At 34.2% G+C, this 25,100-nt stretch overlaps 1 protein-coding gene across 1 annotated transcript in view; it reads left to right on the top strand.

Moving 5' to 3' along the window:
- The window catches only part of LOC145694380 (uncharacterized), a 37,186-nt gene extending 15,109 nt beyond the window's left edge, over positions 1-22,077 (top strand). The window contains exons 2-4 of the mRNA XM_081770550.1: positions 8,601-8,758; positions 15,259-15,373; positions 20,853-22,077. Of these exons, the coding sequence (XP_081626676.1) occupies positions 8,601-8,758; positions 15,259-15,373; positions 20,853-22,025 (1,446 nt within the window). The 3' untranslated portion in view covers positions 22,026-22,077. The remainder of the gene's footprint in view (positions 1-8,600; positions 8,759-15,258; positions 15,374-20,852) is intronic.
- The last annotated feature ends 3,023 nt before the right edge of the window (positions 22,078-25,100 follow it).

The raw sequence follows: 25,100 nt of genomic DNA, 5'->3' as shown, positions 1-25,100 counted from the left end.
AGTTCCTCGTTATGAAGTTTCCGCCATTCCCCATTCTCGTTCCTCTTGGGTCCGAATATTCTTCTCAGGATCCTGTTCTCAAATACTTTCAGTCTATGTTCTTCCCTCAGAGTAAGCGACCATGTTTCGCAACCATACAAAACAACAGGCATGATTATCGTTTTATATATTTTAAGCTTCAAATTCTTCGACAGAATTCGCGACGACAAGAGATTTTGAACCGAATAGTAACACGAATTCCCTGCTTTTAGTCGACATTTAATTTCTTCGTGAATATGATTTTCGTCTGTTAATATTGATTCTAAATATTTGAAAGTATCCACTTTATCAAAAGTATTATTTAATATTTTAACGCATCCATAATTTGCCGTATTACGGTCCCGACGCACTTCCATGTATTTAGTTTTCCCTGCATTTACTTCTAAACCCATGTCCCTACAAGCATTTAATAAGATCTCTGCATTTATTTCTACTGTTCTCCTATCATCCCCTATTAAATTTACATCATCAGCATATGCCATAACCTGGTGAATACCGTTCAACTCTAAGCCCTGGTTGCTATCTTTGATTTTCTTTATGGTGTATTCCAGCACAAAGTTAAATAATAATGGCGACAACGCATCTCCTTGTTTCAGGCCATTTTCGACGTGAAAGCTCGTGGACGAAAATTTTCCTACCCGGACTTTACTTTGGGATTCACTTAAACATATCTTAATTAATCTAATTAGCTTTCTCGGTATTCCAAGTTCTGTAAGAACGTTGTATAATGTTTCTCTCCTAACCGAGTCGTAAGCCTTTCTAAAATCAATAAATAGTTGATGTATCGGGGTATTGTATTCCCACTTTTTTTCGAGTATTCGACGAATGGTAAATATTTGGTCGATAGTTGATCGATTTCGTCTAAATCCGCACTGGTAATCTCCAATAATTTCATCTGCGTATGGGGTCAATCTTGCTAATAGAATATTTGAAAGGATTTTATAGGATGTTGACAGAAGAGAAATGCCTCGATAATTATTACAGTCAGTTTTGTCGCCTTTCTTGTGAATTGGAACAATGATTGATTCTTTCCACTGTTGTGGCAATTCTTCCTTGTTCCAGATAAGGAGAATGACTTTGTGTATCTTGTTCCACAATTTTTCGCCTCCAGCTAAAATTAACTCTGCCGGAATTTCATTCACACCCGGAGATTTGTGTTTCTTTAATTTCTTTATACCGGCTTCTACTTCTATTCGATTGGGTTCTGGAATATACGGTTCTGCGGTGTGTATCTCCTTTTCTCCACGCACATTAGTTTTTGGCTGCGTGTTCAGCAAATCGTCAAAGAAATCTTTCCATCTATTTAAGAGGCTATCCGTATCAGTGAGAACTGTTCCGTCAGCTTTCTTTAACATATAAGCACGAGGTTGATAGCCTTTCTTAAATTCGCTTATCCCCTTATACATGTCCCGAATATTTTTATTTTTACTATTATCTTCAAGTTCCTTAATTTTAGCTTTCAAAAAATCGCGTTTCTTTGTTCTAAAAGTTTTGGAAGTTTCCCGCCTGATATCTGCGAAATTTTGTGTAGTTATTTCATTCGGATTTTGTAGCCACCGTAATTTTGCCTGTTTTCTCTTCTCTGCTAGTTTAATGCATTCTTGGTCGAACCATGGTTTGTTCCTACGTATTTCTGCGTGTCCCAATTTTTCTACTGCTGAACTTTTAATGCTATCTCTAATTTCAATCCAAGTATCCTCAACACTAGTGCACTCCGAGTCTTAAATAAAATTTAATACTTTGCATGAAAAGATATATTTATAAGGATCAAATTTCTGCAAACAACAGAATTAAATACAAAGTAATACCGGTACAGCTATATTTTATGTTTACAATTGTAGGGTTACTAGTGTAAAATTATTATAAATGTTTTAACGACGGATAAAATAGGTGAGAGACAATGTTTAGAAGATAGGGTCCAGCTAATTTTTCTACGAAATGTTACAATTTCAGTAGTTTCTATTTACATTAGTTTAGTTTAGGCTTGTTCAGGTTAGTTACGGTTATGTTACGTTAGATTATATTAGTATATGGCTCCAGCTAATTTTCAAAATGTGATAGAATTTCGCTTACTTCTATTAATATTAGGTTAGTTTAAGGTAGTTAATTTCATTAGGTTAGATTTGGTTAGGTCTAAGTACTTGCATCTTCCATTTCTCCTGTAAATTTTGTATGTTTTGCCTACTTTTGAACCCCTCTGCGAAACATTTACCTAAGTGAATGCATATGAAAGATGACCGATGATACTATATTCTACCGCCGGTTTCTTTCTGTATAGTTTACAGAAGCTATAGTTTATGTTTACAAGTAGAGCGCTACCACCACGATACCATGACAATTGCTATTCAAACTCGTATCATTGCCGAAACCCACTCGTTTTCACTACATTAACTGACGCGCCTGCTTCTTTCGCTCGCACCCCCTGACTGACGCTCGGGCCCCGGCTTCGCCCTGCCCTAACTGTTAGATAGCATTCGTACTTTCCAGAGGCCACCTAGCACAACTTGGTTTGCGTTTTTTGCACTATAGTTTTTATGCTATATATTCGGATCCCGTATTTGTACGCAAATCGTAAAAGAATTGTAGGTTATCATCAATTGCTTTTGATGGTTCTCTTGAGGGATTTTATTTATGCTATGTGAATAATTTTCATGTCGGTTAACGTAAATCATTTAGGAAACAGTGATAAATTATAATTTTTCAACAATTATTTAGAGTGGTACACCTAAAGTTAACCGGTACGATCAGACGATACCTCATCAGTTGTGTTTTTACTTGTTTTGTTTTCACTTTCTCTCACCTGATGTCGCTTAAATCGAAATCTTACGAATTTTCTTTCCGAAATAGAGCGTGCTCTAAACAAGAGAAATCTCATAGGATCGTTCAGAACACAGGAAATGACATGCGATCTGATGCCATACACGTTGAGATTTTGACTCTAGGACAAATCGTAAGAGATTTCCTAGCATCTATCCTATAGTGTATAGCACGCCTAACTACCTTGTTTACAAGTGTGGTAGGAGTAACATGGCAGGGTCGCCAGAGGTACTGGTTTCTTCAGATTTCTTTTATGTCAAGTTTTCCAGAAAATCAAAAGGCTATGAACAGAATCAAATTTGCGTGAAAGTAGTGTGTAGGCCTACATATTTCACACTTCCCTCTTCCTTTATTGTCAATGTCAAAAGGGCAAACGAATATTTTCATTCAGTATCGCTTAACATTGTCCTTTTTTTGAAGGATTATGCTCATATAGTAAAAATAAATAAATAAATATATTTATATTGTTTGCAATAGCTTATTTATAGTTACGGAGTACTTTCCCTTTTTTTTCTTTCTTTCTTGAGACGAACGAAAGCGCTTATCTCGCCTCTTCGAGGCAAGTCTGGCATCACCGACATAAACTTCGGAAGAGAAGCTGAAATACACGAGATTTGTTCTTTGGTCGGCAGGAGAATAAATAGGGAGATGATATGCATGTTGTACTTTATGAGGGAAATCCCAGCCCGCGTCAAGTGAACTTTGTGGTGGACAAACACCGTGTGCGTGGGTTTTCTCGGGGTTCTTCCGTTTCCTCCCACTTTCTTCATTCCACCATTTCCTTCATTACTCATCATCACCGCCTCCTTTAGCCTAACCGGCATAACCGTGGGACGTAAAACTCAAATATTTCATTTCATTTTTCTATGAGGGAAACGGGGGTGTTTGACGGTGGAAGATCTAGCTGAGGCACAAGGCTTGTTACTTTATAGGAAGACGTTCTGGCAACCCTGTAAAGGAATACAGAAAACCATTCCTGTCTTCCCTCCCACCACCCGCTTCGCCCAGTGCCAAACAAAACAGCAGCGCCACTACAAAACAAATGCACAGACTCGTGCGATGGGTAATACATACTGTTATTTAGGGAAGCATAGATCATTTACCACTATAACCCATATCTATCCGACTATGCATTATACGGTTAAGCTAGCATTGTCAAATCCTGCTGCGACTTTTACCATTCACAGAACAATCTTTTATTTATATTTTTCATTGTTTTCATTTACTCAAAAAGCAGCCATGGAATATCGAATTAAATATTAGTTATCCATTAAAAAAAATCTCTTTTATAATTTTGGCTATTTCTCTTTTGTTGTTATTGCATAGTTTTTGTAAGGAGTAATATGTGTAACAGTGTTGCATAGGCATATAAACTTTCACCTCGCCCATAACACTTTCTCCGTTCATTTGCTTCTTATGGCAAGGAAAGTGTTCATCTTTCCTTTCTAAAACCACACGTTTCATTCAACTGTAAATACGAAGCTATTTTTGTTATGAAAAAAAGTGGTGGTAGATATGGATCATACATCCAATGCGAGCAGGATGGAATTTACATATACGGAAGACGAAATGGTTATTGAAATTGAAAAATTATACCAACACAAGGAAGGCATTACAGTTGTTAACCTACCACAAATATGTACGCTGCAATTTGTCGACCGCCAACACTGACCACCAGTTAAGTCCATCCATTGCATAGAAAAAAGAAAGAAATGTTCGTGAATGGTTGAGTACGTGCTAAGGAGCGTTTCACACACACCTACACAACTGTCAGTTGGAAATTATCAAACTTCATCATACTTTTATAAACTAAGGGTTTCTGCACACACACCGACACAACTGTCGGTCATAAAATATCAAATTTCACCAAACTTCTATAGACTGTGATTCTCATGGATTGCATCATGGCTGCCAGATATTTTCCCCCCTAAATTGTCACTAGAGCTTTCTCTCTTGCGAGAGCGGGCGCCTACCGTTAACCAATGAACATCATTTTAAGAGGAGCGTCATTTGGGAAGGACAGGGGACAATTGACTCCACAAGTTTGAGAAAATGGTCTTTTTTTAATGTACATTAATACAATAATAAAAACTCTCTCGGTGGACGATCTTGCCCCTTCTGACAAAATTTAAAACGGCGCTAATGATTTCAAGACAATAATCGGGAACAAATAATTACACTATAAGCAAGGTGACATATTATGATTAACTTTTCGATAAGATCAAATACAATCTATTAGATAAAAATTAGAATTTTGAGATATTAACCATAGAAACTATTTTGTAGGTAGGAAACACTTTTAGAATAGTAAGTAATTATCTGGAATATTATTATTATTATTATTAAGTAATCTGAAAAGTGTAGTCCGAAGTAGAGAAATCGTAATTTAATTACCATTAAAAACGTAAACCGCTTGATATAAAAGCACGAAATTTGAGAGATATAATTCTATTTAGTGCTATACTCACAGTATGATTACGTTATTAATTTGTGCGAATTTTAATATAGACTAGCTGAACCTGTGCTCTCTACACAGTGCATCATTCGCATATGAGCATAAATCTCCTTCTCATTCCTCACAACATATGTACATGTCCCTTTACAGACACAAGTGAAAGACGTCTTGATTAAAAAAAAAAATCAACAAGGGGTATCATAAAGGGGAGATTTTTTCGATTATTTTTTTTTTTTCAATATCTCGCACCGTTTGCAAGAATTCAGCCTACTTCCGGTTGGGGTTTCTAATTCAGGTATGACCAGTGTTTTCTTTCTTCTTGCATGCAGTATGTAATAAGCAAATACATTACATATACAATTAATTATAATGTCAGTTATATATGGTGTTGATTGGGAAAAACATTCAAAATATAAAGATTTATCTTAAGACTCGAGAAATGGTTATCCTTCCTTTTTCACTATTATTTGGCCATGGAACAAACGCCTGAGACATATACAACCCCAATATACAACATTGTGGTGTTGGAATGTATAACGTATAGGATATGATGCTTTAGTTTTTTTTTTAATTTCAACGCTTACAGCGTACCCTAAAAAAATGTAATAAAGAAATAATGGCCATGTTTTTTTTTAAAAAAAATCGATTAGAACTGGACAATCTACGCAAAATTTCCAATCGATCAGTGAAAACGTCATCTTTCTAGAGCCTGTAGTTTCCGAGATCTCATTGCCGAAGGGATTGGCCACAAACATATAAACATAGTTTAAAAGAACTCGGAAGATGGAAGCACAACTCAGATGCATTGATTTTAGAGAAGGCTTATTAAAATACAAAGGCTTTGAACAATAATTTTATATCATAAACTTTATGAAAAAAGATATAGTTAACTAATTTAGACTATTTAAAGTACAAATACTTAAAATGTTTGTCTCTGTTAAACGTGAAATCACACATAACCGTAAATGAAAGGTTTGAAAGCTAAAGTTATAGCTTGGAGCTCAGGCGTTTTTAATTGCTATTGTAGCATTTTAATAGATAGATAACGCAGAGTGAGTGAGAGAGAGATTTTGATTTGTTGGCATGGATTGAGGAACTTAGTTGGGTGGATAGTTCTGCGTTATTAGTTTATATTTAATGTCCCTTTTCAGCACAGAGCTCACAGCACAGTGGCGCAGTCAGGGTAACAATTGTTATGTCAAAAGACTGCCTCAACGCATACATCCCATATTATATATATATATATATATATGTCGAATAACCCCGGGGCCACGTTGTCATTGCAACTGGAAATACGAATCTGGCGTATAGTACTTTTAACGTTAGTATTTCCAATTTTTACGAGCCAAAGATTATTAAGTTTAAACCGATTTAAACCAAGATATAGTAGTGTTTGTAATAATAATAATAATAATAATAATAATAATAATAATAATAATAATAATAATAATAATAATAATAATAATAATAATAATAATAATTATTATTATTATTATTATTATTATTATTATTATTATTATTATTATTATTATTTCTGTCATTCTAGGTCTGATATTGTTTTTTTCTAATTCAAATAGCTAATTCAAAGCGTTGGTTCAACTAAAAAAAAAGAAACAGAATTTGCTGCTTCGAAGCCTCGAAGGACTTAAACCGATCAATTGAAAATGTTAAGATGGTCAGCGCATCGCGAATCTTTTAGTGTTATTGCTGGTTTTGTCAACTTCTTTCAGTCAAGATCCAATTGTCCTCATGATTATAGGTATAGTGAACACGACATTGCGAACACCATCTCGTTTTCTGCGGTAAGTGCCAATCAGCGCCAAAAATTGTTTTAACACTAAAGACAGAAGGTTTGCCTCTTTTCCACAGAGAATCGAACTTGACGCAATGGAGAACTAACACACGCATATCAATAATCAGGTCCGCAACCAGAGGGTGGCTAGGGGGACCTGGCCCCTCCAGACCTTGATACAAAATGCAATTATTAACACAAAAAACACAATTTAGATATTTGTAAGAGAATTTTTAATGACTTGTCCCCCCCCCCTAACATATTCATGGCCTGGTTTCGCGCCTGCCAACAATTCACCTTGGCAGTATCTTCTTATCACTATTAAGGCTATTTAGATAACCCTAGGATACTAATTTACTGAAATTGATTGGCAAACAATTGGAAAGTACCGGTAAGTAAAGGAAAGTCTTCCAGAGTCTACATTTAAAAATGTTATCTCTACATTTCTTAGTATAACATAGGACAATCCTGGAAATATCTCAATCAATATGGTCGGTCATGGAATTCGAACCCAATACCTTTCAATTGCAAATCAAGAGCGCACTCCACTAGTATACGAATAGGGATGCGCACGAGACGAGTCGAGACAGGATTTTCTTGACAAAATTCGAGTCGAGACACGGCTCTTCCAATAGAGAAATATACATTTTTCGAGTCGAGACAGCCACAAATCTTGTCTCGTGCGCATTTCTATATACGAACAATTATAATTATGAACGGAAGTGCAAATAAATTTGCTAAATGTAATTCAAAAGCAGAAAATCTGCTTCTCTGAATTTTCGCAGAAAATTATAAAGTTTCAAAGCTTCTGATTTATCCGAGTCTAATTAAGATTTGACCGAACTGCAAGTGATTTTCGCAATGACGTATCTAAGAGCTTGGGGGTCATCCCGCATACAATGTGCAGTGGGGCCCCATCTCTACGTCTTACTTCATGATTTGGGGATACCGCGATGGCTTGGGCCCCCCGGAATGCGGGGTCTTTATTTACGGCCCTGGATTTTGGCGTCTTGTACTCACATTACTTAAATGGCAACTACGCATGAAACCATAAGCTTCATAAGCTTGAACGGTCTAAGTCAGTATGGACAGTTTCTCGTGCCGCCAACAGTCCTCAGGTTCGATTCCGGATAATGAATTTATGGTGGACATCATCGTATTCATGGATTATCTCGGGATTCCGTTCTTCCCACATTTCAAAATCATTTACTTCGCCTCTTTGGCCTACAAGACTTAATCATGGATGTTAAAGATTTTACTTCATACGAATGAACAGAATTCCATGAAGCTTAGCATGTTTGCAGTTGGGGCTTCTAGTCACCAGATGGCAACACCTGGATTCTGTGCACTATTGTGTACTTATGTTAAATAAGATTATGTTTCATTCTTCATTCGATGTTATTTGCTATTGTTCATTACCATGTTATTTGTTCTTTACGGCTCTCAAACAAATAAAATTTGGTCACAATAGAAATAACCAGTGTTCTCCATTTCTAGATGAAGTATGCAGCTTCCATATTATGCCTTGTGCCCCTCTTGATGGCACTTCCTGCATTTGCTGAGTACCAGACGGCGACCAACTATAGTTCGGTAGCTAAATATGGATCAACCATAGATGGGATTCTTTCCAGCATGGCACAGGGAAAATTCAAAGGGTAAGTTACACAGTCCTTGCATAGTTAGGTTTATAAAGATTTTACTTCCCAAATGAAGATAGATATAACTAAATAAAAATACTATAAAGACAAAATTAATAATAGCAACTGTTCGTATTCCATAATCATGTCTTACCTAGCCTTGGGTAACTACTTTCTAAGTACATCAAATTAAGTCTAAAATTAAGAAGTTGAGAATAATTTTAATATCATTTCTTTAATTTATTATTTATGTAATGCTAGGGCAAAATAAACAATGCGTTTCTATTTCAATAATAGTTACAATTTAAGACAAGTTGTTTGTCTTATTTTATACTCTCTCTGATACAGATCAGATTTTATTTCCTTAATATTTATTTATTTATAACCCTGTTTTGGATAAATCATCATCATCATCATAGGTATTCTGTATTCTGCCATTATTGGCAGGTCACTTGCCGCAACTGGAAGATCTTCCGCTAACCTCTTCGCCTTCACGTACGATTTTTCTGTTTTGATATCGTCCATCAATTGTAGTCTTCTTCGCCCCCTCCATCTCTTTCCTACCACCATACTCTCTAGCACGTCCCACATTATACAGTTCCTTCTTAGCCAATCTCCCAACCAGTTTCTCTTTCTCTTCTTAATAATTTCTAAAAATGTTCTTTTTTCGTTTTCCGTTCGACCCACTTAATTCTTTCATTCTTCTCCACACCCACATTTCCAAAGAGTCCAATCGTTTTTCATTATTTTTGTCTAATGTCCATATTTCTGACCTTACAGTTCAAGATTCCACACGAAGCATTTTATGATTATTTTTCTAAACTCCTTATCCAAGATTCCACAAAACAGTATTTTCTTTCTCCTAAAGGCTTCTTTCCTCATTCTTATTCTTGCTTTTGTTTCACGTTCACACTTCATATAATCACTAATAATACTTTCCAGGCATCCAAAACTAGCCTCCTGTTCTACTTTCTCCCCTTCTACTTCTATATTTGACACCGACCGCTTCGTTTCAATCACCGTGGCTTTTGTCTTTCTAACATTTATTTTCATCCCATATTCTTCACAACCTTTCCTCAAGTTTTCTAACATAAATTAAAAGACAAATTCTGACCAAAGCATATATTAACTAATAAATAATAGCGTTACAGTTTCGGCAAATTAACTTTGCCTTCATCAGATACCTTATGAAACACAATTTCTAAGATTACAGCTTATATACTTCTTAAAATGAGAGGAGGTCATTCCATGAATCAATCATATTCGTCCTTTCCTTTAACAACTTTTAATTAATACATATGCAACTTTTAATGATCAACTTTCACTTAAGAGCTAAACTTCTAATTGGCATACCTGTGTATGAATAACTTTCACTTTTGAAAAACAAACTTTTAATTGTCTGTCCGTTGTTCAATACACCTGTTTTTACCTCTTCTTTCTTCTCTGTTTTATCCAATATCTTTCTCCATACATCATGTATTTAGTCCGCTATTCCAATTCATAAGTTTCTCGCTTCCTTCCTTTCTTATCCATTCTGCCTCTTTCCATTTTCTTATAATGCTTCTTTTCTCCTTTTCCATCCCCTCTACGCCTTCCCAGTCTATTTCATGTCCTGTCTCCCTTACATGTTTATATATAGCGTTACTATCTCTCTTCAATCGGACGTCGTCCCTGTGCTGTTTAATACTTTCTTGTAACCTCTTTCCTGTTTCTCCTATATAACTCATATCACATTCTTTGCATTTAATTCTATATACAACCCCTTCATCACTTTCCTTTTTCCTCGTACGCAACGCATCTAACATTCTTCTGCTTCCTCTTCTGTACGTTCTTACTCCTCCTTTTCTCAATAAGTTTGCCGAAACTGTAACGCTATTATTTATTAGTTAATGTATGCTTTGGTTAGAATTTGTCTTTTAATTTATACAAGAAGTTTCAAAGCTAGAATGAGTGGTTTTCTAACATCTCATTGATATTCCCTTCAGATTCTGCAGCAAGCGCCGTATCATCTGCAAGCTGTATACACCTAATCATTCTGCCTCCTACTGAAATACAGTCTTCATTTTATAGATTCTTTTTCACTAAAAAATTAAAAAGCTGTATTTTAAAGCAGAATGTTTTATTTTTGTTTTAGAAACTCACATAACTTATTACAAACTCTCGTACGGTGTGTGAATATAGACGGCTCTCTAAAACAAAAAAGATTGTAATTTTGCAGAATAACATGCAAATTATTAATGTACCAAGCATTATTCTTATGGACGTTACTGTTTTCTACAAGTAATTGTTTATTACTTAAAGTAAAGAAGATATTTTTATATATACATACATGGAAGAGGTAACATGTTTTTTTAATCTTAGAAAGAGAGGCTTACAATAAGTCTTTGGCAACAGTCCAAACATAAGCTTTAGAGGCTTTTCTTGAAGCCGAAAAGTATTCATATATTCACTAACGTGACCCCAGAAAATCATAATGTTTGCATAATAGACTAAAAGTAAGACTTGTATTTAACAAATACTAATTATTTTCTTGTTAAGTTGAGAAATATGCTTAATCCAATTTAATTTGGAACTAATGTTTGCGGCAAGAAATTTAGTTGAACTAGAAATTACGAATTTTTGTTGTTTATTATTATGTGAGGAACATGTTTATTTTGAATATAAGAATAAACATTTTAAAAGTATTTATCGTTGTCTAGACCTAATTTACTGATATTTAACCAATTAATTAATTGAGTCAATGCAGTGTTTAGGTTGTTTTCAATGTCTTCTCGTGATTTTCCTGAAATAATAGTATTGCTTGTCATCAGTATATAAAATACGTTTATTAGACAACATAACATGTGTTAAATCATTCATATATGTAAGAAAAAATAGTGGATTAAGCACTGATTCTTCTGGCACACTAGTTACGATTTTACCTTTATATCAAATAAAACGTTCATTTTTTCGATTAACCTCTTTCTTAATTTGAACAACGTGGTACCTATTTTTCAAGTAAGTTTCAATCTACTTATTAGCAGTTCTTCTTATACCATAAGAACATTTTTTTTTTAACTAACAGTCACGATATATAGTGTCAAATGCCTTAGTAAAATCAACAAAGAATTCAATGGCTCATTGTTTGTTATTAATACTTATCGTGTGTATGAATATACTAGGAAAATGAAAAATGCAGAATCGGTAGGTTTACCTATTTAAAATAAATGTGATAGTGATATTAAATAATTGGCATGTAAGTATTTCGTTAGTTTATTTGACTTTTTTTTTTTTTTTTTTTTTTTTTTTTTTTTTGTGGAACTGAGAAAACAGGGAAAGGGCGATAATTCTTAATATTGCAACAACTGAGTTATTTGAACAACGGAATCATTTTTGCTGCTTTCAACACTGTGGGAAAAAGCCTGATTCGACTGAGAAATTTATTTCACGATTTAGGGCATGGAAATGTGTACTTTTAGAACACTATTTTCTGGGATGAAAATGTGTAATTTCAGAACATTACATGGGGAAGGGAACAACAATAACTATAGTTTCGTTTGCAGATCATCTCTTAATGTCACCTTTTCCCTGCAGTAGAACTAAAACGCCAAGAACTTTTAATTTCATGCATTTTGTTACTTCGTAACAACGCCCGACCTCATATTACCCATTTAACGGTGTCCAGAATCCAAATTATCAAATTTCAGTGTTTCACACAATTCTTTTATTCTCTAAGTCTCACACTCAGTGACCTTTCATGTTTGGGGACCGCTCAAAAAGACTATGGTATGCAAGCATTTTCGAAGCAATTAAGGCTGCGGTATACGAGCGGCTACAGTCACAACATATTTTTCTCACAAGATAACCATACAGTTCCAAACCAATAAGATATGTGTATTGCATATTATTGGGACTATGTCAATAATTATAATAATTTATTTGAACAACTCTCGCAACATATTCTCGAGTTCATCTATTAAGGGATATGCAACAACTGTTTTCTTTACTCTATTTTTATACAAGAGAAGTTCTTTAACTTCTATCATGAAAATACATTATAAAACGATCCTTTAATATTCTATGCTCCTTTATTTCCAACAAACATAGGTATGGCTTAACTATTACTGGTAATCAACAACAGAGAATTGAGATTATTGGTACTTACCGGTGAGCAATTCAATTCCCAACATTCACCAGTTCAAAACAGTAATTATCGGTAATTACATTCCCGACTATCACAGTAACATATATGAGCAGCTTGAGCGAACATAAGCGCCACTTACGGTGAAAATGAGTTATTAGATGGAATGGAAAATTAAATGAAATCTTTGAGTTTTAAGTCCCACGGTCATGCCAGTTAGACTAAAGGAGATGGTGATAATGAGAGATGAGTGAAATGGTGGAATGAAGAAAGTGGGAGGAAACGGGAGAACCGCGAGAAAACCCACGAGCACGGTGTTTGTCCACCACAAAGTTCACTTGGTGGGGGCTGGGATCGAATCCGGGACCCCAAGCACCAGAGGTAAACTAGATGGAATGGATTGTGATCCAACCACAGAAGAGTATGTAGGTACGTATAAATGAAATGAAATTTTTGAGTTTTACGTCCCACGATTATGCCGGTTAGGCTAAAGGAGACGGTGATGATGGGAGATGAATGAAATGGTGGAGTAAAGAAAGTGGGAGGAAACGGGAGAACTCCGAGAAAACGGTGTTTATCCACCACAAAGTTCACTTAGCGGGAGCAGGGTTTGAACCCGGGACCCCAAACACCAGAGGTGAACTCTACCACTGAGCCACCGCGGCCACTAGGTACGTATAGTTTGATTTCGGAAATGTACACTCATGTCCAAAATGATTGTCGCATATCTACAACTGTCTTCTTGTAAGAATATAATTTGATCATGATTTTGCAGGGTACTTTTAATATTGATACTATGTGTATAATCTGAAAATGTTTATTTGTGGTAAATTTCATAGGAAAAGAATTATAAATACGAAAATTAGAATGAGTAAAACAAAATGTTGCTAAATGCACAAGGAAGTTTTATTATTCTTATTTACTGCTCTTTTGACATGAAATTTGCCACATACATGTCTTTGCCGCTTATACACATACTGACATTGTAACAAATACCGGGCGAATTCGTTATCAAATTATATTCTTACAACAATATATTTATAGACATGCAACAATAATTTTGGACATCAGTGTACCTGCAGATGCCAGAGAAAGCTTGTTCGATATGTGTCATTGCATTGAACTCCATATGGGAATGGTAATCATCTTTCTCCATTTACTTAAAAGTTGGAAAATTGACATATCATTATATTCGCCCAAGCTGCTCATATACATAAAGAAAATTATTTCACTTCAACATGGTTTTGTCTCTTACTGTGAAATATTATAAATAAATTAATAAATTACTTTCTCTGTGATAATTTACAATACCAAACACATTATGCTTTAAAAAAAGCTACATTACAACTGGCAATGGGTTTAAATGCTTTTCTTTAAAACACAACCTAAGGTGATTTACGGATAGTTTTGGAAGGCCTTAAGCCAGAATTACGATTTACAACAACAACAACAAAATAAAATAAAAAGCAAAATATTACATGAGACATATCAAATAATAATAAACATTGCAATTTCGTGTACATTTCTAAGAAAGTTTGGAACAAACATTCCATTCAAAGATATTGGAGGCTCCAAATTGCAGGCTTAAAAGTGTCCGCCACCAAGTCCGGCTTTAAATATATAAAAGCTTGCTGATTAAGATCAAAATGTTCTACGCTTTGTGCTATATTGTTATACAGCTTATCCATTCTGACCAACAGTGAATTATTGTATGTATTTGTTTTGGATGTTTTATACCACAGCAAATTTCATGTTTTTAACGTTCGGTCTCTGATATTACATTTAATGTATTGTAAACATTCCCTATTATCAAATATGCCGTTTACTATTTTGTGTAGACATATCTCTTCTGCAATTATACATCTATCAGAAAGTTTAATATAATTAGATTCACTTAATAAATTAGAGTAAGATATTCTATTTACAAGAGCAGACTGTCCTGTTTTCTTATAATATAAGTATGTTAGAAATCTTTTTTGTATTGTTTCTTTCTGGTTTTCTTGAGTTTTGCATTTAGCTGCCCAGATCACACACGCATATTCCAGTTTTGGCAGTACTAGACTTTTAAAAGAGTTCCAATGACATTTACGATTGTAAACATTTTAGTGCTTCTGATTATAAGTCCTAATTGCTTGAAGGCATCTTGTGTGATCAATAAAATGTGTTCAATTAAATGACATTTGGCTGCTAAATGCAACTCCTAAGTCCCTATATGCGAACATAAGCTCCAAATATTGATTTCCTATTGAATATGGCAGAATTTCAGTTACAATTCTTTGTTTTGTAAATATCATAAACTAACGTTTTTTAATGTTAAGATTCAATTTACTTTTTTTATATTCCACTTATATAAAAATTATGTAGCACTTTATTTACTTGAGTATCTTTCGTTTTGTAGAATGTCTTTGGGCAGTCAGATCCAGTGGCTGCAGAACAGTGTGGACTTCAATACATGTGGCTGCTTAAACATGGAATCTCCGTGTGAATTTCCTTTACCTCTTACACTGCTGAAGGTAAGTCTACAAACTTATAGAGTAATATGAGAAATTAAACAATCAAAATGTAGCATTAAGTAATAGCTTTCTAAGCTTCAGTGTCGCAGGTTGAATAGGAACGAGCGTAGTTCGATGAAAGTAATGTGGATCATAAATTAGGTTCCAATACTTAGATATTTCAATATATCTCAAACCCTTCCGGAAATATGATAAACATTGCTGCAGTTTGCAACACTGTTTAAATCGTCTAGTTGCGAGAACTTCTTGTAATTACAGCTACTAAAAGCTATTGCTATAGAAGAGAAGAGAAACAACAATCATTTTAAATATTTTCCACAAATACCCATTTTCAGCAGTGTTGTGAATTTTATCAATGTTTATCGTATCTCCGAAACGGTTAGAAATATCGAAGTGCTGTAAACGGCAAAATAATTTATATATCCATTACAAACCATACAAGTAACTAAATATGATACTTATCTAAGCTTTTTTTTTTTTTTTTTTTTTTTTTTTTTTTTGAAATAAATCATTTCAAAGAAAATTAAAATTTTCAAGCTCTAGTAACTTCGTTCCTATTCATTCGAAACAAGTCATACCATGACCATGGTATCCAACACTAAAATACTTTCGATGTGCATTATCCTGTGCATCTCCGTTGTGCTGTGAGTTAGAGGTTTCCGAACTTTGGACGTTTGTGATACTATAACATCCTTGGTTTGTAACACTGAATAATAAATATGGTATTTTAAGTTTACGTTTGACATGGTCATTAAAAACTATAATAATCTGACGTAGTGCTATTTGAAAAAATATAACTTTATATTTGGTTGATATATATATATATATATATATATATATATATATATATATATATATATATATATATATATATATATATATATATATATATATATATATATAAGAAATTAGTCAAAACACGTCCACAAAACATGAAAACTGTGCTGTCAGCTCTTTCGCTCATGTATCATCAGAAAAGAGAGGAAAATGCCCTGATTCATCTCATAATGTCATTAGCTTGGAAGTCGAAAGAGTTACGAAAAAATATATATTAAAAAAATAATCTGGACACAGATGGTCAATAACAGCATAAGAGGGAAGGAAGTAATACACTAACCAAATCAATAACAAATCTGTCACATTTTTTTAATCACCAAATACTACTTAATACTTTTGTAAATAAAGACCAAAGCTCTTAAAAGTGGCTGCACTTTCTCCCGTTGCGTACTGCCAGAGAATAGCTAAGGTCTTACACAGACTAGCACAGGAAAACAGAAAGTATTAAGTGAAATGCAATGCCGTTTGAAACCAATGGATACATTTAGTGTTTGAGGGTTGAACTAATTAGATAATGGATCACTGATATATTCCCCCGCATTGTTCACAATCTGTTGCAAACGTTCAGGTAGATGTTGGATGGTTTTACGAAAAAAAAAAAAAAAAAAAAAGGCAAAAATCCGTGTCTTGGATGCATAAAAGTCATCAATGTCAGAAATACATGAAGTCATCAATCTATAGAAGTTAGAAATTTTGAAGTTGCTAATCGTTTTCGAAGGCTGTGCCACGGAATTCATTCGATAGGGACCGGAAAACATGGCACTCGTAAAAGTCACATCTGAGGAATACGCCAATAAGGGACATCCACCTATTTAAGCAACTGTACGGCAATGTCTGCACTGAGTGAACGAGGCACGCACTAACCAAAGTTTTTGAACCTTCTCCGTACGTTGCATCGCTCAAATGATCCTCATCAAAGTGGGATGGGCGAGCAGAACGTGGTGCATCCTTCGGTCAAAATTCCTATTTCGGAACCTGTCAAACCATTTTCGGATGGACCTTTCAGCAATACCGTCTCCTCCATGTACTGCACAGATTTATCTGGATGCCTCTCCGACACCTTTGTTGAACTTGCAGAGGAGAGTATGTCGAAAATGGTCCTTCTTTTCAATTAGACACTACACTTCAGATCCTGAAAAAACTCCAGCAAAACCACAAATAGTGCTATACGTTACTGATAACATAACCACAATTTAATATATTCCACAGCAATACCATTACCACTGACATCTAGCAAAATAAAAATAAAATAAAACTAAAAATGAACGGTACGAATTAATGAATTAACCCCATACTAATATTAGTCACAATATATAGTTTGTACAGTTGCTAAAACCGCTTGAAAACATCAAGAAAAGATAGTGTTAACAAGTCATGTCTTGCAAATTCTGTTTACATGTTGCTTCTGGAGTATGTTTTATTTGATTATATTTGTAGCACTAATATTTTTTGTACAATCTTCGTACACTGTCATTTGAGAAACCTCAACAAATAGTATCCGGGGAATGGAAAGTAAGTAGGGAATGGAAATTTGGATGACAAAGCCTCATATCGATAAAAGATTCTGGGAAAACTATACTTCGGATTTCTGTATATAAATCCCAAAATAATTTAACTCTCATCACATGGACACTTCAAGTGTGTATCTTCCTCTTGAAGCTTACCTGATACTGAAACAAAACATTTGTTCACACCAACGAACATACATGTCTGGGTTAATAGACGGGATGGATGTTTCTATCTTCGAAATTTATTTCCTTTCTGTTTTTAAATGCTTTGGACTATCGAAAACGCCAGAAATTTCAGTATTTCGTATACTGTAACAATGAATATTGAAAATGTGCTTGTTTCTGTATGCAGTTAAAAGGCTAGAATACTTGTCATCGAATTCCATTCCCGAATGTCACAAAATTTCAGGTATTGTCCCTAGCATAAGGTAACGTTGCCATTCGTCCCGGAAAACCAGGGATCTTTACGGAGCTGAGATCTACGTCCCGGCATCCCGATATTTCTCGGGACGCTTAAATGTCCCGGATTTCAGCGAAGGAAGGAAGGAAGGGAAATCATAGTTTGCTTTTATTCCACAGGATTAGGTATATAATTATTATCCAACTTCAGAGTATGGCAATTCAAAAGTTGAAGAAAGAAAAAAAACTTGAATACATAAAACATGGATTTAATTAAGCTCACAATTTAACTACTTTGACATTGAATGAAGCATTCGTTTCATTGAGCCATGAACAAAATGTTTTACTGCTGAACCTTATTGTTATCTTTAGTACTTTGTTTCAATCTGCATCTTGCTTCTGAAATACTTTAAATAATCCCTGACCAATATTATCAGTAATTTTCCGCTGACCATTCAAGAAGAAAAATACATTGTTTTGATTAATAAAACTGAACAAACAACAATGGGAAAATGGAGTTTTTTTTTTAAATAGAAGCTTACGAGATGGGGGAAAACGTAATTTAATATATTATATATATATATATATGGCACTTTATTTTTCCTTCATACCTTGAATGAGCTAAAACAGACTCTGAAAGCCACGAAAAGTAACAGATCTTGATAAATTAAAAACAAATTCTTACTAGGGGGAAAGGATAAATAATCTGCTTACATTTGCAGATAAGTGAGTCGTGATAACGGTTTCTTATGTAAAATAATATTGCTCTCTTGTTCCACATTTCGATTATCTTTTATCTATTTGAAGATATCACATAATTACTGTAAAATTAGCGGTATTTCAATTTCGGCAGGATGAAGACTCTTAACTAGGAAGAAGATCTACTAAAATGACTAAAAATGTGATTATGTAATAATTGAACAACTCCTATCTAATGGAAAAAAGTAAATTAGTATATAAGACTTCTTTTCATTTCAAGCATTTCAAAGATTCTAATTTAATAGCGTTCCGGATTTTAATTTTTGAAAAATGGCAACCCTAGCATAATGAGACAATTGCGTAATGAGCTTATCAAGAAGTAATACATTTTGGTCTACAAAGCATTAACAGTCGATGCATTGACCATGTACGTACCATCCGCTTGAAAGTGCGTCATTAATTGGTTAAGAGCCTGACATACTAACAATAACACAAAAGTTACCATTTTTCTTTTGCTTGTTTTTCATAAGGAAAAGGAGATAATGAAATGCAACTTACCACAATCATAGATAATGTTATTCCACAACAGAAAATATAACCATGAAGAATTTTCAGTGTTGCCATCCATAGAAATTACAATGTTGCCAGAATAACATTTACCCCAAAATCTAAGTAAAGGCAGCGACTCGAGGAATGAACTCAACTACATTTGATTACGTATCACGTTGTTTTGGAATCCTGTTAACTGCTTTTTAAAATAATAATTTTATTTAGTTTGTAATAAACAAAATACTTTTAACATATATTAAAAAAAAAAAAAAAAAAACAGTTCATAGGATTCCAAAACAACGTGATACGTAATCAAATGTAGTTGAGTTCGTTCCCCTAGTATGTCAGGCTCTTAAGAGTTCAATGTCTCTTGTCAACATTGTAGCTATATGAGGCGTGAGGTTTAAAGTGCAATCCCAACCATATGGGCTCTCAGAGAGTCTCCCGTCCTAATGATATCTTTACTAAGTATACAGCAAAGAGGGTGCTCTAAAGACTCTTAGTGGACTGCAACAACGAGGTGTCCTCAAAAAATCGAATCTTTGATCGCTAAAAATTAATTTCTTGAGATAATTTACAGTAATTCTAATCTCCTTCAAAGTAGTCCTCCTGGGAAAGCACACATTCATCCGCGATCTTGTCATTGCTGAAAACACTTGTAGAACTCACCTTTGGTCATCGTATTCCGTATAATGTCACTCTAGAATCAAATCGGGACTTTTTAACTTTTGAATGAGCCAAGTAACATGGCATCATGTCAGAGAAGTAAGGAGTCTGACAAATCACGGAAATTCTGTGTATGACCCTGAATTAGATGCGAAGCGCAAGCGGGGTCATTATCGTGAGATGCTCATGGCATCGTTCCCAAACGCCTGTTGGACCTTGCGAATCATCTGCATTTCATAATTGGCAAGCTTTTGGGAAAAAAAAAAATCTGTGCACACACGCTGCTCAAATCGTTTTGACATTTGACACAAATTGAAAATCCAACCAGCGCTCACTACACGCTCGCACCCAAAGGCTGACTGTTCACGTCTAATGTTTTCTCCAAGCAAGCAAAATCCTACACAAGCACATGAATTTTCTTACACATGTTCGCAGAGGGACAAAGCCCGTACATTATTTATTTACACGAAAATAAAAGGATTCAATATATTTTGAACACACCTCATACATACTATTTTACAGAAACATTACTTACACTGCAACTGCATATTCTGATTCTATGCGTATAATAAACCTTGAAGAATAAAGCGTAAATTACCAAATATGTTATGTAAGATTTGCTGAAGATGGCATTTCATTTAAGATATTTAGCAATTAACTGATGTTAAGTACTGTGGTTTTGCGTAAGCAAGGAATGGGAAACAAAGCTGTTTTTTTTTTTTTTTTTTAACTAAGATAACAATAATACTAATTTAAAATTTTAAATCAGGACATAAATAAAGTATTTTTAACATTAAATTTCATTTCTATTTTATTTTCAGAAATTTGGCGTTGATTGCTCAACCAAGTTCTGTTGTAAGCGAAAGAAGAAAGCCAGTATTGGTTTAGATGGAAAACCATCGTCTTCTTTTGACGATTTAACGACTAAGGAGAAACCGAAAAAATGCAGCTGTGAACAACGCTCCAAATGTCCAATGAAATACATTGACTTCACTCAAAAGACCACCTGCTCTGTTGGAACAGTGCCCTGTTGTAGAACATCGTCTACCATTGTTGCTTCAGAGATTTACGATTTGGAGACTGAAACAGACAGCACACCAGTCGTACATGTTGTTATACCAGTGTCTGAAGAAAAAACAGATTATGATAATGATGACAATTATGATGATGATGATGATGATGAAGAAGAAGAAGAAGAAGAAGAAGAAGAAGAAAAAGAAAAGGAAGATGATGGTGATGATGCAAATAAACCTAATTCACGAAATGAAGATCAGATCCAAAATACCGAAATAGAAGTTCCGTATATTCAAGAAGTGTTTAAACCTGAATCAACGAAAAATTCAAAACGTATTTGCCACTGTGTTCCTCGTAATGAGTGCTCAGACATAGATGAAACGATTATTAATAAAAAAGGCTATGAATGTCCTTTCGAACTGATTCAGTGTTGCCAGAAGCAGAAGGCGGAGAGCGATATTTTGATTGCTCAACGAAAACCATTTGTACCCGTATGGATCCCTAAACCTGTAGTGCCCAGTTCAACTGAACAATCAAACACAGAAGCTACGACAGATTTTGACAGCGAAGATCTCATTACGATCAATAATCCAGCTACTACCATCACATCACTTGGCTTTTCCACCGCTGAAAGCACTTCTACCATTACTACAGAAAGTACCACAAGTCATTACGTATCACCAAACACTGCAATAGATACCTATCTTGAGACAACTACAGCTGAAGCTGCTGCAAGATCTGTCGATTTTCCAATTCCCATCAATGAAGACAATAACGTAGGAGTCCAGTCTCGAGAACAATCACCTGATTATCGAATTTTGACTTCATGGTATCAACAGAATCGTGTTCCTTTCCCATGGTTACTGCCGAGACCTCCAAATTATATCATGCGGGAACAAGAACTACCAGCGAACACCAGGACGGTACAAACACAACCACAAGAAACGTTGTTAGAACGAATTATTAAGTTATTCGGTTAATATCAGCTACTGCTCAGCTCAAAAATGTTTGCTTAACTAGATTTCTGAATTCTGAAAAGACTTTAGTGAGGGTGAACTCAATTGTACAGACTCCATTAGTATGTTCATAGTTATTTTCATAGAAAAGATTGTTAGAATTTAAAATGTACAGGCATTTTTTTTCTTTTTTTGAAAGAACTAAATATTCTTTGGTTCCTTTAGAGTACACTACATATCAGTACCGTTAATAGAGTTAAAAATAACGATGTGATAGGACTGAGAATAACGGTGTGATCCCAAGTCATATCCCATAACAATAAGGCGTAAAATAATATAAACAAACTAACCAACTACTACAGGGTGTTTCAAAACAACACCGATAACTTTTAAGAGGTGATTCCTGACACCAAGATAAGAGAAAAAGTATAGACCAACCTGGATGCACAAGTGCTTCCTTTCGGAGTTATAGGCTGCCGAAAAAAAATTAAAAGTCCATAGCTCCATAGCTCCGTAATCGGATCAAGAATTCACTTAGGAACTAATATGTGCCCTATCCAAATATCCGTGTTTCAGAATTCTGCGGTACTTCCGCAACCATTTTTATACAGGGAGTTTTTAGAGGTAGTTGGTGAGCACTTCAAATTATATGCCCGTAGCCAAACTCCCTCCATAAAAATTGTTTCGAGTATCGCAGAATTCTGAAACATGGATTTTTGGATAGCGCACATATTAGTTCCTAGGTGAAGTCTTGGCCCGACTACGGTAGGTCCCATAGTATTGGGAGCTATGGATCTTTAAAGTTCATGTTTTCGGCAGCCTACAACTCCGAAAGGAAGCATTTGTGCACTCAGGTTGGTCTATACTTTTTGTCTTATCTTGGTGTCAGGAATCACCTCTCAAAAGTTGTTGATGTTTTGAAACACCATATATATATATATATATATATATATATATATATATATATATATATATATATATAAAATCTTCATGTTTTATGGAAGATATAAAGATTTAAATTTATTGGAGTAAATATAATTTTAACGCTGCAGAAGTAAAATTGTGTATATGCAGTTTTTGAATAAGCACTTTGTACCACTTTGAAAAACAATGTATTAAGTAATTTAAAACTCTAGAAATTAGATAATAAAATATACGACAAAGGCATGATGTTAGATTTGAGATTACGAGAACTGAAACAAGCTATTTTAAACGATCAAGTTAATTTTTCCTGACAAAACTTGTTATACGTGTATGTAAACATTAAAAAAAAATTATATATATATATATATATATACTTTTCCTCTTTAACTTCAGATAGAACCGATGAATTACAACAGTTTTCTTTGACGTAGAAAGCAAACAATTTTGTATGTTGCCTAAAATCCATTACAACTTCATTTACACAATATACTTTGCCTGGAACGAGAATATACCTTGGCTAGTTACAGTACGTTTATATCTGAATAAAATAATATTAATTTCTATGTTGAACCTTGAAGACTGCAATCTCAAGAATTCTTAAACACTGAAACTTTGAACTGATGGTTCTTCAAACACAATTACTTTGTTACTTTGTATGATAAGTCTCAAACTCTTGATTCGTTCTCTATATTCAAAATCTGTCAGAATTATACTATATAATTAATGATGTATTATTTCAATTATGTTATATAATACGATTCCAATTATATTGTACTCTTTTTACATGTACGAAGACAATATGTATATATTCACACACTGTATGTATATAAATGAAATCTTAATTTTTAAACGAGTTTTTATTTATTCATTTATATAATGAGTTACTATTGAAAGATAAGCGAGTGTTATTGAATGAATGTCTACATTTAGACAACATTTAAGTAAAATAATTACTCAATCAGAAACGGTATATGGGATGTGTTGAGACACTGCCTAACTTGAATTACGACTTACCATATTTGCTTACGGAAGCCACAGAATGCATATTTAATATTAGAAGAAAGTATCTTTACATTGTATCCTGGAAATGAAAATCATAACAAAACGATTTCAGGACTTCTCTGGACGCTCTTTAAATATATATTTTCCCGCTGCACACTTCCTAAAACAAGATGGACGGGTGCAGAGACAGAAGATACACTGAAAAAGGGATCATAAACTCTGAAACAAGTTGTTGTAATTTTCGTATCCAGTATGCACGATGGTTATATATATATATATTCAAAGCACTATTTTACTTATAAGCCAAATAACACATTTCAGATGGATGCATATAGCCAACGAATCTAGGTTCAACCATGTTATTTCAGGTTTTTGAAACTCCAACATGGTAGGCAATGTATACCTAGATTCGTTGGCTATATGCATCCACCTGAAATGTGTTATTTGGCTTATAAGTAATATAGTGCTTTGAACGCTGTAGGTCAGATGGTTTATATGTATTTTATTTTGCAACTGTCCTTCCAATCTATTTAAGTAGGATGACCGGATTCTGAAAAGAGAATAGTAGGACACATATAATGGCTAGTATATGGTAGTTTACTGCATCGGCAATACGTATGTCCTTATTTTATTTAAAGTTAACCTTAAGTTAATAATTTCTTAAAAAAGAAGAAAGAAAGAAAAGCACTGAACAAATATATTGAAGGAATTCAACACAATTTCAAATCCTTTGATGAGTGACAAAGTGGTTTATTTTTATGAGCGTACAGAGACACTTCGTGATGGGCTAAAGACTTTCATTTAAATCGATTTTCGTAGTGTGTGGTTATTTTAGAGAATGAAGGAAAATTTAGATCGACTTAACTTGGTTAGCATCACTGTCGTAAATTGAAAAAGAAACCTTTTCTACCTTACCGATATATCAATGAGCCCTTCTTAGAAGAAAAAAAAAATGGTATTGCAAAACAATGGTTTCTTGATTGTTCTCCTTCCTTATTTTTTTGAAAAGTGTTAAAAAAAACACAGCGGTTCATTATTCAGGTAAAGAGTGCCTGTGATTCAAAATGTGAATAAAGAATGAAACATTAAAATATTGCAAATAAGTTAACTCAGAACATTTTAAAAAAGAAGGACATTTCTCGATTTTCTATGTACCTTCGCAACACGCAGAAC

The sequence above is a fragment of the Thermobia domestica genome, chromosome 9, assembly GCF_964235325.1.
Source record: "Thermobia domestica chromosome 9, izTheDome1.hap1.1, whole genome shotgun sequence".
In the NCBI taxonomy this organism is placed as follows: domain Eukaryota; kingdom Metazoa; phylum Arthropoda; class Insecta; order Zygentoma; family Lepismatidae; genus Thermobia; species Thermobia domestica.
This window is presented reverse-complemented; position numbering and strand designations above follow the sequence as displayed.